Genomic DNA, 12429 nt, shown 5'->3' on the forward strand with positions numbered 1-12429 from the left:
ATGCCTCCACCTTGTCACTTCCTCACATTTGGCCCGGGCACACAGGTCTTGCTCTTAGTATAGATTCTCAGTCCTTGTCTACAAAGTGTTGCAAAAATAATTTACCTTGATGCTTTGGAAGACTGTAGTCAAGACTGACCTTGATCTGTTTACGATATGATTTTTGGTTTTTCTTTTCAGACTCAAGATGATCCTCTTGCCCCAGGGTTATCCAGAGTGATTACAGGAGTCAGGCATCACATCTGGCTCAATACATATAAAATATTCTGTATATTTATCATTTTAAAAAATGAGTTCATACCACTTTTTTATTTTTATTTATTTTTATTTTTGAGACAGGTAAAATGTCCTGAGTGGCCTTGAACTTGTGGCAATTCTTCTGTATCAGTCTCTCAAGTGCTGGAATTACATGTATGAACCACATATCTGCCTCTTAAAACAAAACAGTTCATTTTAAAAGTGATACAGGTAGGATATAGAAAGTGACATCATTTTGCAATGTGGCTATTTAGAAGGCTTCTTGGGCGAATCAAATCCGAGCTGGGCTAGTGGAACTTGGGCAAAAAGAAAAATGGGAGAGTTTCAGATGGGTAATCTTGAATATACAAATCTAAGTCAATGATATTTTGAGCATTTTATGGAATGTTTTAAAAACAATTTCCTATAAAAACAACCCCAGATTCCAGTCTGTTATTTCCTTCTTCAGTGTGATTACATGGTTAGCCTGGAACTGAAGCTGTACAACTTCCCTGCCATAGATCCCAACAGTAAAGGAAAACTATGCCTAAGAATCCTGGATGCATACCGCTGTTACCTCACTTTCCAATTCCCTGGTGGATCAGCCATGATGAAAATAGTCATTTGAGGTGGATTGGACTGGATCATCATTAAACTTAGGGGGTAACATAAATTCTAAGTTTTTTTTTAAAATGAGTATTTCATTTTCTTTTCTATATAATATGGAAAAACAATCTTCAAGACAAAAGGAAAGAAGTGATTAGGAAACCAGATAATAAGCAGAGGGCTTTGTAAATTCTCTTCTATTACAGAAGAAAATGTGAACTGTCGTTTTTTTGTTTAAAAAAACTGAGTTGCCTGTATTTACAATTCTATTGACTATAAAATGCTTTTCCTCTGTCTATTTCTCCCCCTGAGGTCCTCTTCTACTCTCCATTATTGAATTAAGGATTTCAGACATATGCATTGGAGAAAATGCCAAATTTCAATTCATACACATTACTGTCAGAAGAAGGACAAATAAGAATTCTATTAAACAATATGATGTTTTTGCTTGTTTATTAGGAGAGCAGCCCAATTCATTTCCAGAGCATAAGCTGCTATTATTTTTGGTGTATATATTGGTGGTGTGTTTGTTGAGATAGCATGTCAGGTAGCCCAAACTAACATCAATCAAACTCCTTATAACTGAAAATGACTCTGAACTCTTCATCCTTTTGCCTCCACCTTTCAAGTATAAGGATTGGAGACCTGCACAGATTGTGCTATTATTTCTGAGAATGTCCTAAGGACCTATAGACAGGATGTGTTAGGTTCCTGGGAAATCAGTGAGCAAATGAATAGCTCTGTGCGATACAGAAGTATGGAGCTGTGAATTTGTGAGAGGCCCAAGGGATTAAATGAGGTACCTGAGCAAGCAGTATAGATCTGAGCAATCTGTAGGACATTTACTGAATAAGGCAAGGGTAGAGGGTAGAAATTCAGGGCTTAAGGGGCCTCATCAGCAAAACATTTGTCGTCACTGTTAGATCTTTGATAAACATGTGACCACAGGCCACAAAAATGCTATGTCAGGTTACAGTGAAAAGTTTTGGTATGTGAAATTACTAATCAAAATTGCTTTTAAAAATGGGGCAAATTTGGAAGTATCTGGGGCTTAGTGGGCCTGATTCATAGCTCACCTGCTACTAGGGTTGGAAAACAGCCACTGAGAACATGACTGGGTGAAGATGTGCAATGAGAATGGATTAAGCAACACAAGTGGCCAGCTGCATTTGGCCCAGATTGTGATTGGATCCTTGAAATCATTATTTGATTTTTAGTTCAGTGATTCACAATATTCAGTTATGTCATCATGTTGCATGAAGCTGTGGTATCACTTCCCTTTTAACCCCAAACCTTTGGCCAATATTTTCTCTATCAGGGTTTATGGTGAGGACGCATGGAAGAGGTGACTGGTGAGTTAGGGATGGAAACAGCTGCAGTGGAGGACAGAAAGAAGAGAGAATGAAGCTAGGCAGGGGTGGAGCAAGCCTTTAAGTCCACTACTTGAGAGGCAGAGATGGGCAGATCTCTGAATCCGAGGCCAGCCTGGTCTACAGAGTGAGTTCCAGAATAGTCAGGACTAGCTACACAGAGAATCCCTGCCTCACAAAAACAAAAATAAAACCAAAACCAAACCAAACCAAACCAAACCAAAACAACAACAACAACAAAAACGGGAGGAGGGGGAGTGGTGAGGGACAATTCTGTATTCTATCAATTATGTTTTAAATAAATGCTGATTGGCCAGTAGCCAGGCAGGAAGTATAGGCAGGACAACCAGATAGGAAGTAAAAGCAGAGCAATGAGAACAGGAGAATTCTGGGAAGGAGGAAGCCCATTCCTCTGCAGTCCTGTCCAGATACCGAAGAAGCAGGATGTGACCTGCCCCGCTGAAAAAGGTACTGAGCCATGTGGCTAACACAGATAAGAATAATGGGCTATATAAGTTATAAGAGTTAATAAGAAGCCTGAGCTAATGGGCCAATTAGTTTATAACTTATGGAGACCTCTGTGTGATTTTCTTTGGGACATATGGACTGTGGGAACTGGGCAGGACAGAACCCCACAACAAGCAGGCCCTCATGTTGCAGGGGAGGAGTTACAGGAAGCTAAGTGAGGTACAAAAATCAGTGAAAATCAGAAATCAGGAGAGGTAAAGAGAACCACCGAGGACCCTTAAGAGATCCACATTAGTATGTGTACCCCTAGAGATCAAGCACTTGACTTCCACAGGAAAAAGCAAAGTCCACTATTCTATACACCTTGACAGTTATCGAACAAAATCATAAAAATGGCAACAATCCAGCTTAAGCAGTAGCTTTTAACTTCTGTGTGTAATATCCTGTTTGAACTGAGTGTATTTTTGAATCTTAGTTGCTGCAAACATTTTGAAATTAGGATGGGCACAGGTACCTGTTGTTCTCTTGACTTGCGAGCAGAGCTTGAGGGTTAATACAACTGTCTCCTTCAGAATTTAAATGGATACTCACTCCTTTACACTTTCCATCGGTGGTGTTGCTAATTGGTAGGAATAAAAGGAAAACTATATGAACCACGTTACAGTTTTGAAAGTAATTAATAACTTTCATTTTGAGATTTAAGTTACTTGGATTAGGAAATACTAAACCCATTATGTCAGAAGACTTTAGCTTGTCTATATATGTGTATCCACATCTTAAACAACACATCTTAATATTTCTGGAATAATTTTGATTAGTAAATAGGTTTACCACAAATTTTGACAACTTCACATACTAATAATAGCTTTTCATTGCAACCTGATATAGCATCCTTGTGCTCTGTGACCATTAGTGATGTTGGGAAGTTCATTATATTATATTATATTATCACAAGTAATCTAGAGACAAGACATAATAGGAGGTTATAGGAAAGTACCATCCTCTTTTTATGTAAGGCATTTGAACAACCAAAGATTTTGGTATCTATGAGAATTCTAGAACCAAGGGCCTTCAGATTGTGAGGAATGACTAGATGTAGTAATGTACAGAAAAAGAAACTAATTACTTTTAAGATTAGTAACTATATAAATAATAGCTAACATTTTCTGACATTCATTATAAGCCATTCATTATTCATCATAGTACTGTGTTCAGTAAGGTAGGGGCTACTATCTCACAGGCAAGGAAGATGAAGTTTGATGGTCAGCGTTTTGCTCAGGGATTCATAGCTGGTAACTGACAATGCACTAAGGTCTGACTATAGCCACCTGCTCTCACCAGAAATTCTACATCATGTCTTCTGGGGCTACTTAGCAAGTACTTTATATAACATAAATGACAAATTATTATTTGTGAATTAGTACTAGAATTAAGAATGAAAACGCAGTTAGCTCACTTACCACTACTCCTCACCACTCAACTCCTCTTTACCCTCTTAGATTGAGAGAAGCACGTAAGACACAGAGGGACCATGAACACAGGCCAGTTTCTCTAGCACATGGAAGGCCAGTGAGACTGAAGATAAAGAAGAGTGGAGAGTGGTGATATAGTAGTGAGACAAGCCATGTTGGAAAGTATGCATACGTGAAGAGTGGACATGAGGGGGGAGCTAGACCTGCTGAAAGAACCTTCTGGGTGGTTATTAGTAGTAACACAAACACAGGGAAGTGCTTTTTTAGATAATGGCTCTAAGAGTTTTGTTACTTCAAATATTATACCAAGGAAGGTGTCAATATTTTCTCTGATTAGACAGGAGGGCTGCTTGGTATAGACTGGGCATGGTTAGAAACAACAAGAGAACAAAGCCAACAGCTCTGAATGGAGAAGTCTAAACAGTACTAAGGAAGAAATGAAAATATCCCTTAAAGAAATCTAGGAAAGCACAAACAAAAAATTGGAAATGAATAAATCCATTAAAGAAAGCCAAGAAAAATCAGTTGAAAGAAATGAATAAAACTGTTCAAGACCTGAAAATAGAAACAGAAACAATTAAGAAGACACAAACTGGAGGAATTTTGGAAATAAAAAATATGGATAAGTGAACAGGATCTACAGACACAAGCATCACCAACAAAATACAAGAGAAGGAAGAGAAAATACTGTGCTGGAGATTGGTGCCTTTGTGAGTGCCCACAGTTTTCCTACATTTTTCCTACTATGGGGAGACAGGTAAGAGGACTGACTGCAATTTATTAATTGGAAAGTTGACTCTCACTAAGTATCAAGTAGGCTCTCCAGCCTCCAGAACTGTGAAAAAGCAATGCTTATTGTCTAAGCTTCCCAATTTTGTATTTTGCTACAGTTACCCATATAGACTGAGATGGTTCATTCACTAGAACAATAAACATGAACTGTGAACTTGGTTTAGGACTAGTTAAAAATGTATTCTGATTTGGTAAGGAGTTATAGCCAACATGCTTTCTTTTGCAACACTCTTAGTAATGGCTGACATGTTTATTCATTTGGTAAATATTTCAAGCACACCTGTGTGTCAGGGGCAGCTTTTAATGCTTTTACATTGGTAAAATTGGTAGCCTATGATATGTGTGCCATAGAACACCCTGTTCAGCTTCTGGTGCTGTGGTTACTCTATGCTTACAGGTCAGCATGTGCTGCATAATCAGCCACAGTAAGATGCCAGCAGCTTCATACCTTTAAGAAACATCTTTTGGCTGTTTTTTTTCTTCAATTTCTTCTTAAAAAGTTGTTTCTTTTTTACCTTTTTTTCTAAAAAAAAGTACTAGTGGGCTGGCATTATGGCTCAGTGAGTAAAGGTGCTTGTGGCCAAGCATGGTGATCTGAGTTTGATCTTGGGTCTTGACTTCCACGAGTTACCCTCTGACTACCATGTTGCTGTTGTGGTGTGAGTCCATGTACACAGGCCAGCGTGCGCGCACACACATGCACATATACACACAAATACACAATGACTGTTATCATATATATTTCTTTTGGTGTAAATATAATATTTTGTGTAACCAAGGCCACCTTCCTGATAATTACCACATCTGTCTTTATGAAGGTATATTCTATTGTGTTCTTTTAATTTGCTTTGTTTTCTAAGACAAGGAACGTAGAATTTACAGATTCAGTTTTTTTTCTTCATATTCTTTCTCTCTGCATTTACATATTTGCATGCGTGAGGATATATGTATATGACATAAGTGTCAGGAGTCTTTCTCTATTGCTTTCTGCATTATTCCACCAAGACAAGGCCAGTAAAACCCAGAGCAAACTTACATGGCAAGTCTGTCTATCAACTTGTCCTAGAAGATTCATTGTCTCTACCTTCTGAGCACTGGAATTATGGGAGGGCCACCATGTCCAGCTGGCATTTACATGGGTGCTGGGATCCTAACTGAAGTCGTCACACTTGCCATGCAAGTGCTTTTATGGCTAAGCTACCTTCCCACGCTATCTTTGTTTTGCTTTGATTGAGCCAAAGTTTTATTCTGTGACTCAGGCCTCAAACTCGTGGCTATTCTATCTAAGTCACCAGAATGTTAGGGCACAGGTGCAGACCACAGCATCCTCTGAAAGTTTTTGGAGAATGTGACTATACTCACCCATTTTTATATTTTCGAATGAGGCAATAGAAAACAAGGATGAGTGAAATAAAGATGACTATCCCAATGCAAATGCCTGAACAAGGAAACAAAATAATTAAATGAAAAACACAATACAGGAATTCTAAACGGTCTTAACAGCTAATCCCACTGTTGGTTACTAATGACTTTTTACATGAGCCTTTACTCCAGGTTCTACTCTACCCTGGTTTTACTCTAGAACATCAGACCTATAACCACAGTACTATAGTTATGGGTGACCAGAGCATCCTATAAGCTTCTTCCCAATCATGCTACTTGGCTCAGCATACACAGCTTACTCAGGTCTTTAATGGAAGGCATGAGACAGGACATCTATGCGATAGAAATCCCCTTGGTATCAAACTTTGTATGAATCCATTTGTGCTGGATAAACGGTCAACTTGATACAGTTTAGATTCATCTGAGAAGACTGTCTCAGTGAGAAATTAGCCAGCTCGGGCTGGTCTATGGGCAGACCGAAAGTTACATGTATTAAGGCGGTACTGCAGCATCATTCTCAGGCAAGGGAACACGAGCTCTACGAGGAGGGAGAAAAGTTCTTGACTGTGGATGTGAGCAGCTGCTTCAAGTTCCTGCCACCAAGATTTCCCCGTAATAATGGAAGATATCCTAGAATTATTAGCTAAAAATGAAAGCTCCTTTCTCCTCTAAGTTGTTTCTGTCATAGTGTTCTATCATAGCAACAGAAATAAAGGTGAAGACAATATCCTTCTATCTCCAGACACAAGATCACACAGATAATGGTTTTATGACTTTAACAATACAAATTATCAGGATGACTACCCAGAAACGTATTTCTGGTACAGAGCAGAGAGGGAGTTGTCTCTCCTGCAATGTTAAAATAAAGAATTGTTGGCAGTGAAGAACGTTTACTCACTCAATTGATTCGAAGATAAGGTCCCTCAATGTGCACAAGGATGTCAATGTCATGACACTCTAAACTGGTGTTTCTCACCTTTCCTAATGCTGTGACCCTTTTATACAGTTCCTCATGTATTAAATAACCATGAAATTATTTTCATTTCTACTTCATTTAAATGTAATTATACTACTGTTATGAATCATGATGTAAACGTCTGTGTTTTTTGATGCTCTTAAGTGACCCCTGTGAAATGGGGTCATGACCCACAGGTTGAAAACTGCTGCCATAAATACACATTTTTATTGAACTTCAAAGGTATTTTTATTTCTTTTTACATAGCACTTATTATAAGTAGATACTTACTGTTTAAGCAAACCTATCAAAGGACTTACCAAGTATGAGAACATGGCTTGAGCCTGAAAGAGAAACAAAGCCACAGAAATGTTACTGGCACATATGGCCACACAGCTGCTTTTGCTAGTATGGTTCATTCTGATTTTAATCTAGGAGTCAGTTATTGCTTTTCTAATATAAAACACCTTTGGTATCACTCCTACAATCTCATTTTATTATTATCACTCACTGAAAATTTCTTTAAACTTTTTATTATAAAAATAATATTACTACAAAAGAAAATTTATAAAGCAATATAAAAGAAAAATATCACTCAAAAATGTTTTGGCACATTTTCATTGCATACATTCCCCACACATCTAAAGTCTTCACACAGTGAGCTGAAGTGCAAATTAATATAGAGGCAGCAAACACAACCTATCCCATATACTGTGCTCAGTGACTTATGTATTTAAGTTGCTTCAAGTTTTTGCTTTTAAACTGTTAAGAAAATTTGTATTTTCATACATTACTTCATTAACTTATACAGGTCTCTTTACTGTGTTTTTTGTTTTTGTAAAAGTTTTTCCAAATACTCAATAGCACTTTCAATATACAGCAATATCATTATATTCTTACTTGTTAAACACCATTTGCCTAAAACCCTATTCACTGTTAATATAATGGAGGAAATTTACCTTGTTGTTTTCTTTGGCTTCCCCCCCCCTTCTGATGATATTAAAGTTTCTACATATTTATATACCAGAGTAAAAATGTTATTTATACCTATTCTCCAAATCCTGTATTCTAAGATATTTTCTGCACTTCCTGCTTCTGTCCCAGAGTCATGTTATATTGAACTGGACAAATGTCTTTTACCTCAGAAATGACACAGGACTTGTGAACTAGGAAGATCTATAAAGTGAGAAGACAGCAGGGCACTTGTGCTTTTGAGAGATACGTGGGCAAAACAAAAAATAAAACAAACCCTAAAAAAGAAACAAACGAAAAATGGATTCTAGAAAAACAGTTGCACCAAAGAAAGGGATCCTGGGGCCTAAGGAGAATGGACTTCAGGACAAGCTTTACCCGCCACACCTTGAGCCTCACTGAGAATTCCAATGAAGTCCCTGAGTTTTCACACCTTCTCTAAAGGTGAACTTACTTGTCCTGAAATCAATGCCAAGCTTGCATGGGTTGTAACACGATTAGTGCTTGCCTAAGGAAGATGTAGCTGTGACCTTACTAACAGGTCACTGAGTTGGTGATAAGGTAGACCTAAGACCACCAGGACATTCATCCTCTGGTATTGGTACTCAAAGGTAACTATTCTATTTTAATTGCTCTCAAAATTTCCATTAGTAAGCTGTTCTAAGGATGTAGCAACTCTAAAATGTACTCCCTAATTTCCTTTTTAGGAAGACCAATGGCTGGTATCTTGTGCAATTTATCCTAAGACATAGGGACAAATAGTGTTTTTTTTTCTTATTTTCTTTATTTTTTTCCCCTCAAAGAAGTAAGATTTCAAGGTTTGAGACCAGATGTATCAAGAGGAATGAGAGCCCAAAGGAGGCTGCTTTAGTCTAGATCTCAATCCAGAGAAGTTCACAGTGGTGCAGCATAATTCATGAGGAGTTTACCCTAAAATCTGATTTCAAGAACCTTCTAGTTGGTGGATATTTGGTCCCTTTTGTCTTCATCTCTATGCTGGATAGTTTTACATTAACTGATATAGGTTAAAATTACCTGAGTGGAGGAAATCTCAATTAAGAAAATGCCTCTACAATATCGGACTGTAGGCCAGCCTGTAGGACATTTTCTTGATTAATGACAATGGGGAGAGCCCAACCCATTGTGTGTGGTGCCATGCCTGGTGACTGAGAGAGCCAGTAAGTGTTCTTCCATGGAACCTGCCTCCAGGTTCTGGACCTGTTTGAGATCCTGTCCTGACTTCCTTTGTTGAAGGACTACAAAGTGGAAGTGGAAGTCAAATAAACCCTTTCCTCCCCAAGTTGATATTTGGTACCTTTACCTAATAGTTGTCCTTTTCACTACAGTACTGGAAATTATTCTTCTTGAGAATTATTTATTTAGGACTTTTGATCATTTATTTGTTATAGCACCCAGTCTCTATTGATATGTGGAGTGACTGTCTGTACCCAGGCTACATAATTTTTGTGGTTTGGAGCAAGTTATCAAAGCCCTTTATGTCTCAGTTTCTTTATCTATTAAAAAAAAAGTGTCCTTAGAATATGATCTCATGGTTATTATGAGCACTTAATTAGAATATCTATCGATCTATCTATCTATCTATCTATCTATCTATCTATCTATCTATCATCTATCTATCATTCATCTATCTATCTATCTAATTCTATCTACATACCTACTATCTATCTTTTGCCTATCAGTAGCCATTGTAAATCAGTACTAAATGTTCAATATACTTTAACTTTTATATTGTTACTGTTAGCACAACTACCACTAAAGTATTTTATGATAATTCTATTAACCTTTTATTCTATTTTGTATGTATTTTCTATCTCTTCAGTACTTTCTTATTTATATTTCAAATTCATCAATAGGTCCAAAAAGTGAACAATCTTTATGAAAATTGGCTTCCTTCTTTGTTGGTAGTGCTACAGATCAAATGTATGGTTTTTGCAGAAGATGAGTTATAAAGATTGTAAGGGCCAGTGGTGATGGGAGAGGACCGGTGGACATATGAACACACAGAGAACGTTGTAGAACACACAGGGTCTGCATAGGTCCCAGCCACATGAGGTTCCTGCATTGAGAGGGGCAAGTAAACAGGATCTACCAGCACTAACTAAGAAGCTATCTCCAACTGACAGTAGCTTGCAAATGAGAAATTATTTTTCTCCAGTGGAGTGTCACTGGATACACAAACTACACTCGAAGGCAGACCCCATGCCCAGCAGTAGGTGACCAACTCAAAATGAACTCAGTGGTATTGAAGTTTTTTTTTTTTTAATGTTACTGGACTTTTGCTTATATATTATGGTTTCTGATGTTGTGGTTTTATGGGTTTTCTGTGTGGGTATGTGTCTCTCTGTGTGTATGTGCTTTTTCTATTGTAGATTCACACTTCAAGCAAGCTTTACTAATATACAACTTGTATTTTAAGACAGTACATTCTTAGCTCCATAATCTCTACACATTGTAGCACCTCATCACAGTGGGCACCAGAATAGAGAGGTGACTGGTCAGTCAGTGAGGGACCATGCTGGGAAGGGGCTCCAACCCCTGTATCTTGTACTTACGAGGTACACAGTTGGCCAGAGGAGGATTCCAGGTGGCATCTAACTGGCACTGGCTCTGAGAACTGCCATCTAGAGTAAACCCATCCTTACATTCCAACGTTACATTATCGTCATAGTAATATCTTTTCATTTTCAGCTCCTCACTGACTCCACTCATATGCTCTGGGATGATACATGTCACTCCTGCAATAAAAAAAAAACACAAAAAAATTGTATTTTGTTGTTAACTGAAACTACTATTGTAGAAACATCTGCAACCCCAAACTTTGTCTTCTACAAAATGGGGCATATTTTCAATAAAAATATTATTACCACCCCTCTAAATTTATGATTTAATTTTTCTTTCATTTCTTGTGTACATTAATATGGGACTCTTCTGATTATCAGCTCTGTAGTTGGTAATATTTAGAAAGATCAGAAGATAGGACGACTATGTTTTAGCCCTGGCTCCATGGAACCAGTATATGTTCTCATCTTAGAGACTTAACATGAAATTTTTCTAATAGAGAATATATGCTGTTATCTGTGCTCTGGAGTAAGTGAATACTTCTGATCTGTTTTTGTATATAGAACCAAGAAGTTAGTAACTTGCAATTCTAATTTTAAATATCATCTTTCTATTTAATTTTCTTTATTGCCTTTAACTCATCCTTAAAATTGCTTTCGTTTTCTGTCCAGCCATCAATACCTTCTTAACTTCAAGTAAAGCTTCCTTTTCTGTTGTAATTGTCTAAAATTTGCTCAAAATGTTTCTCTCTATAAGTGTCAACAAGGTAAATGGCATCTAGTAGGTGTGGTTTTCCTATATTAGAATATTTTGATTAATTTGCTCAAAGTAGCTTTCTGACCCTTCACAAAACAAAATCCAAGTCCTGGAATGGAGCTCAGGAATATCTGTTTTTGCAATAATGCAGGTGATTTCGCTACTATGACAGATGGAAAGACACTGGTGCAAAGTGTGTTTTAGTAGTTAAGACAAAATGAATTTTACTAATAGTGTTGAGGAAGAGAGAGAGAGAGAGAGAGAGAGAGAGAGAGAGAGAGAGAGAGAAAGAGAAAGAGAGAAGGCATGCAAAGAAAAGAAAGACAGTTCCCAGAACAGTAACTGTATGTTTCCCATTGATGACAGCTGGAGAATATGGACAAAAATTTCCTAGAAAGAGATAAAATCTTCAGGTTCTATTAATTTCAATCAAAATAACTAATATGTTGATAGTACCTGTGAGTGGGACATTAGTACTTTTGGATCTGTAAGGATTTGCTAAGATGGAACTGAACTAACCAGAACTAGAGTTTGTTTGAAAAGCCCAGAAGACAGTAGTCCTAGATCACCTAGGAAGCTAATTTTTTTTTAACAGATTTGGAAATAGGTTTCTGGTTTTTTGTTTGTTTGTTTTTGCAACTATTCAATTGCCTACTTTACACCAGGGATAGCAAGAGCCCCATTTACAACAAGTTTGAGGATGGGTGAGGCTTTGGTCACACAAACACTAAATTCTAGGGAAACCTGTCTGAAACATGCACTTAAGCAAAGCAGATGTTTCTTGGTGATTCAAGGCCATTATCAGTACCAAACAAATATATTATGGTGTCATCAGATA

General features: G+C 37.5%; 2 protein-coding genes across 6 annotated transcripts in view; both read right to left on the minus strand.

Moving 5' to 3' along the window:
* The window catches only part of Cd46 (CD46 molecule), a 34293-nt gene extending 33982 nt beyond the window's left edge, over positions 1-311 (minus strand). For 3 of the 4 annotated variants that reach the window (XR_012912136.1, XM_075989547.1, XM_075989545.1), the window contains exon 1: positions 140-311. The gene's annotated coding sequence lies outside the window, so the exon portion shown is untranslated. Of the gene's footprint in view, positions 1-105 lie in introns of all 4 variants that reach the window. The other variant, XM_075989546.1, reaches the window with a different exon arrangement.
* Positions 312-431: 120 nt separating this feature from the next.
* Cr1l (complement C3b/C4b receptor 1 like) overlaps positions 432-12429 on the minus strand; it is a 31898-nt gene continuing 19900 nt past the window's right edge. The window contains exons 8-12 of one of the 2 annotated variants that reach the window (XM_075989542.1): positions 10829-11011; positions 7604-7627; positions 6308-6383; positions 3196-3300; positions 432-554 (exon numbers count right to left, since the gene is read on the minus strand). In XM_075989542.1, coding sequence (XP_075845657.1) covers positions 530-554; positions 3196-3300; positions 6308-6383; positions 7604-7627; positions 10829-11011 — 413 coding nt within the window. In that variant the 3' untranslated portion in view covers positions 432-529. The remainder of the gene's footprint in view (positions 555-3195; positions 3301-6307; positions 6384-7603; positions 7628-10828; positions 11012-12429) is intronic. The other variant, XM_075989543.1, reaches the window with a different exon arrangement.

This window comes from Microtus pennsylvanicus, chromosome 10 (genome assembly GCF_037038515.1).
Source record: "Microtus pennsylvanicus isolate mMicPen1 chromosome 10, mMicPen1.hap1, whole genome shotgun sequence".
Classification (NCBI taxonomy): domain Eukaryota; kingdom Metazoa; phylum Chordata; class Mammalia; order Rodentia; family Cricetidae; genus Microtus; species Microtus pennsylvanicus.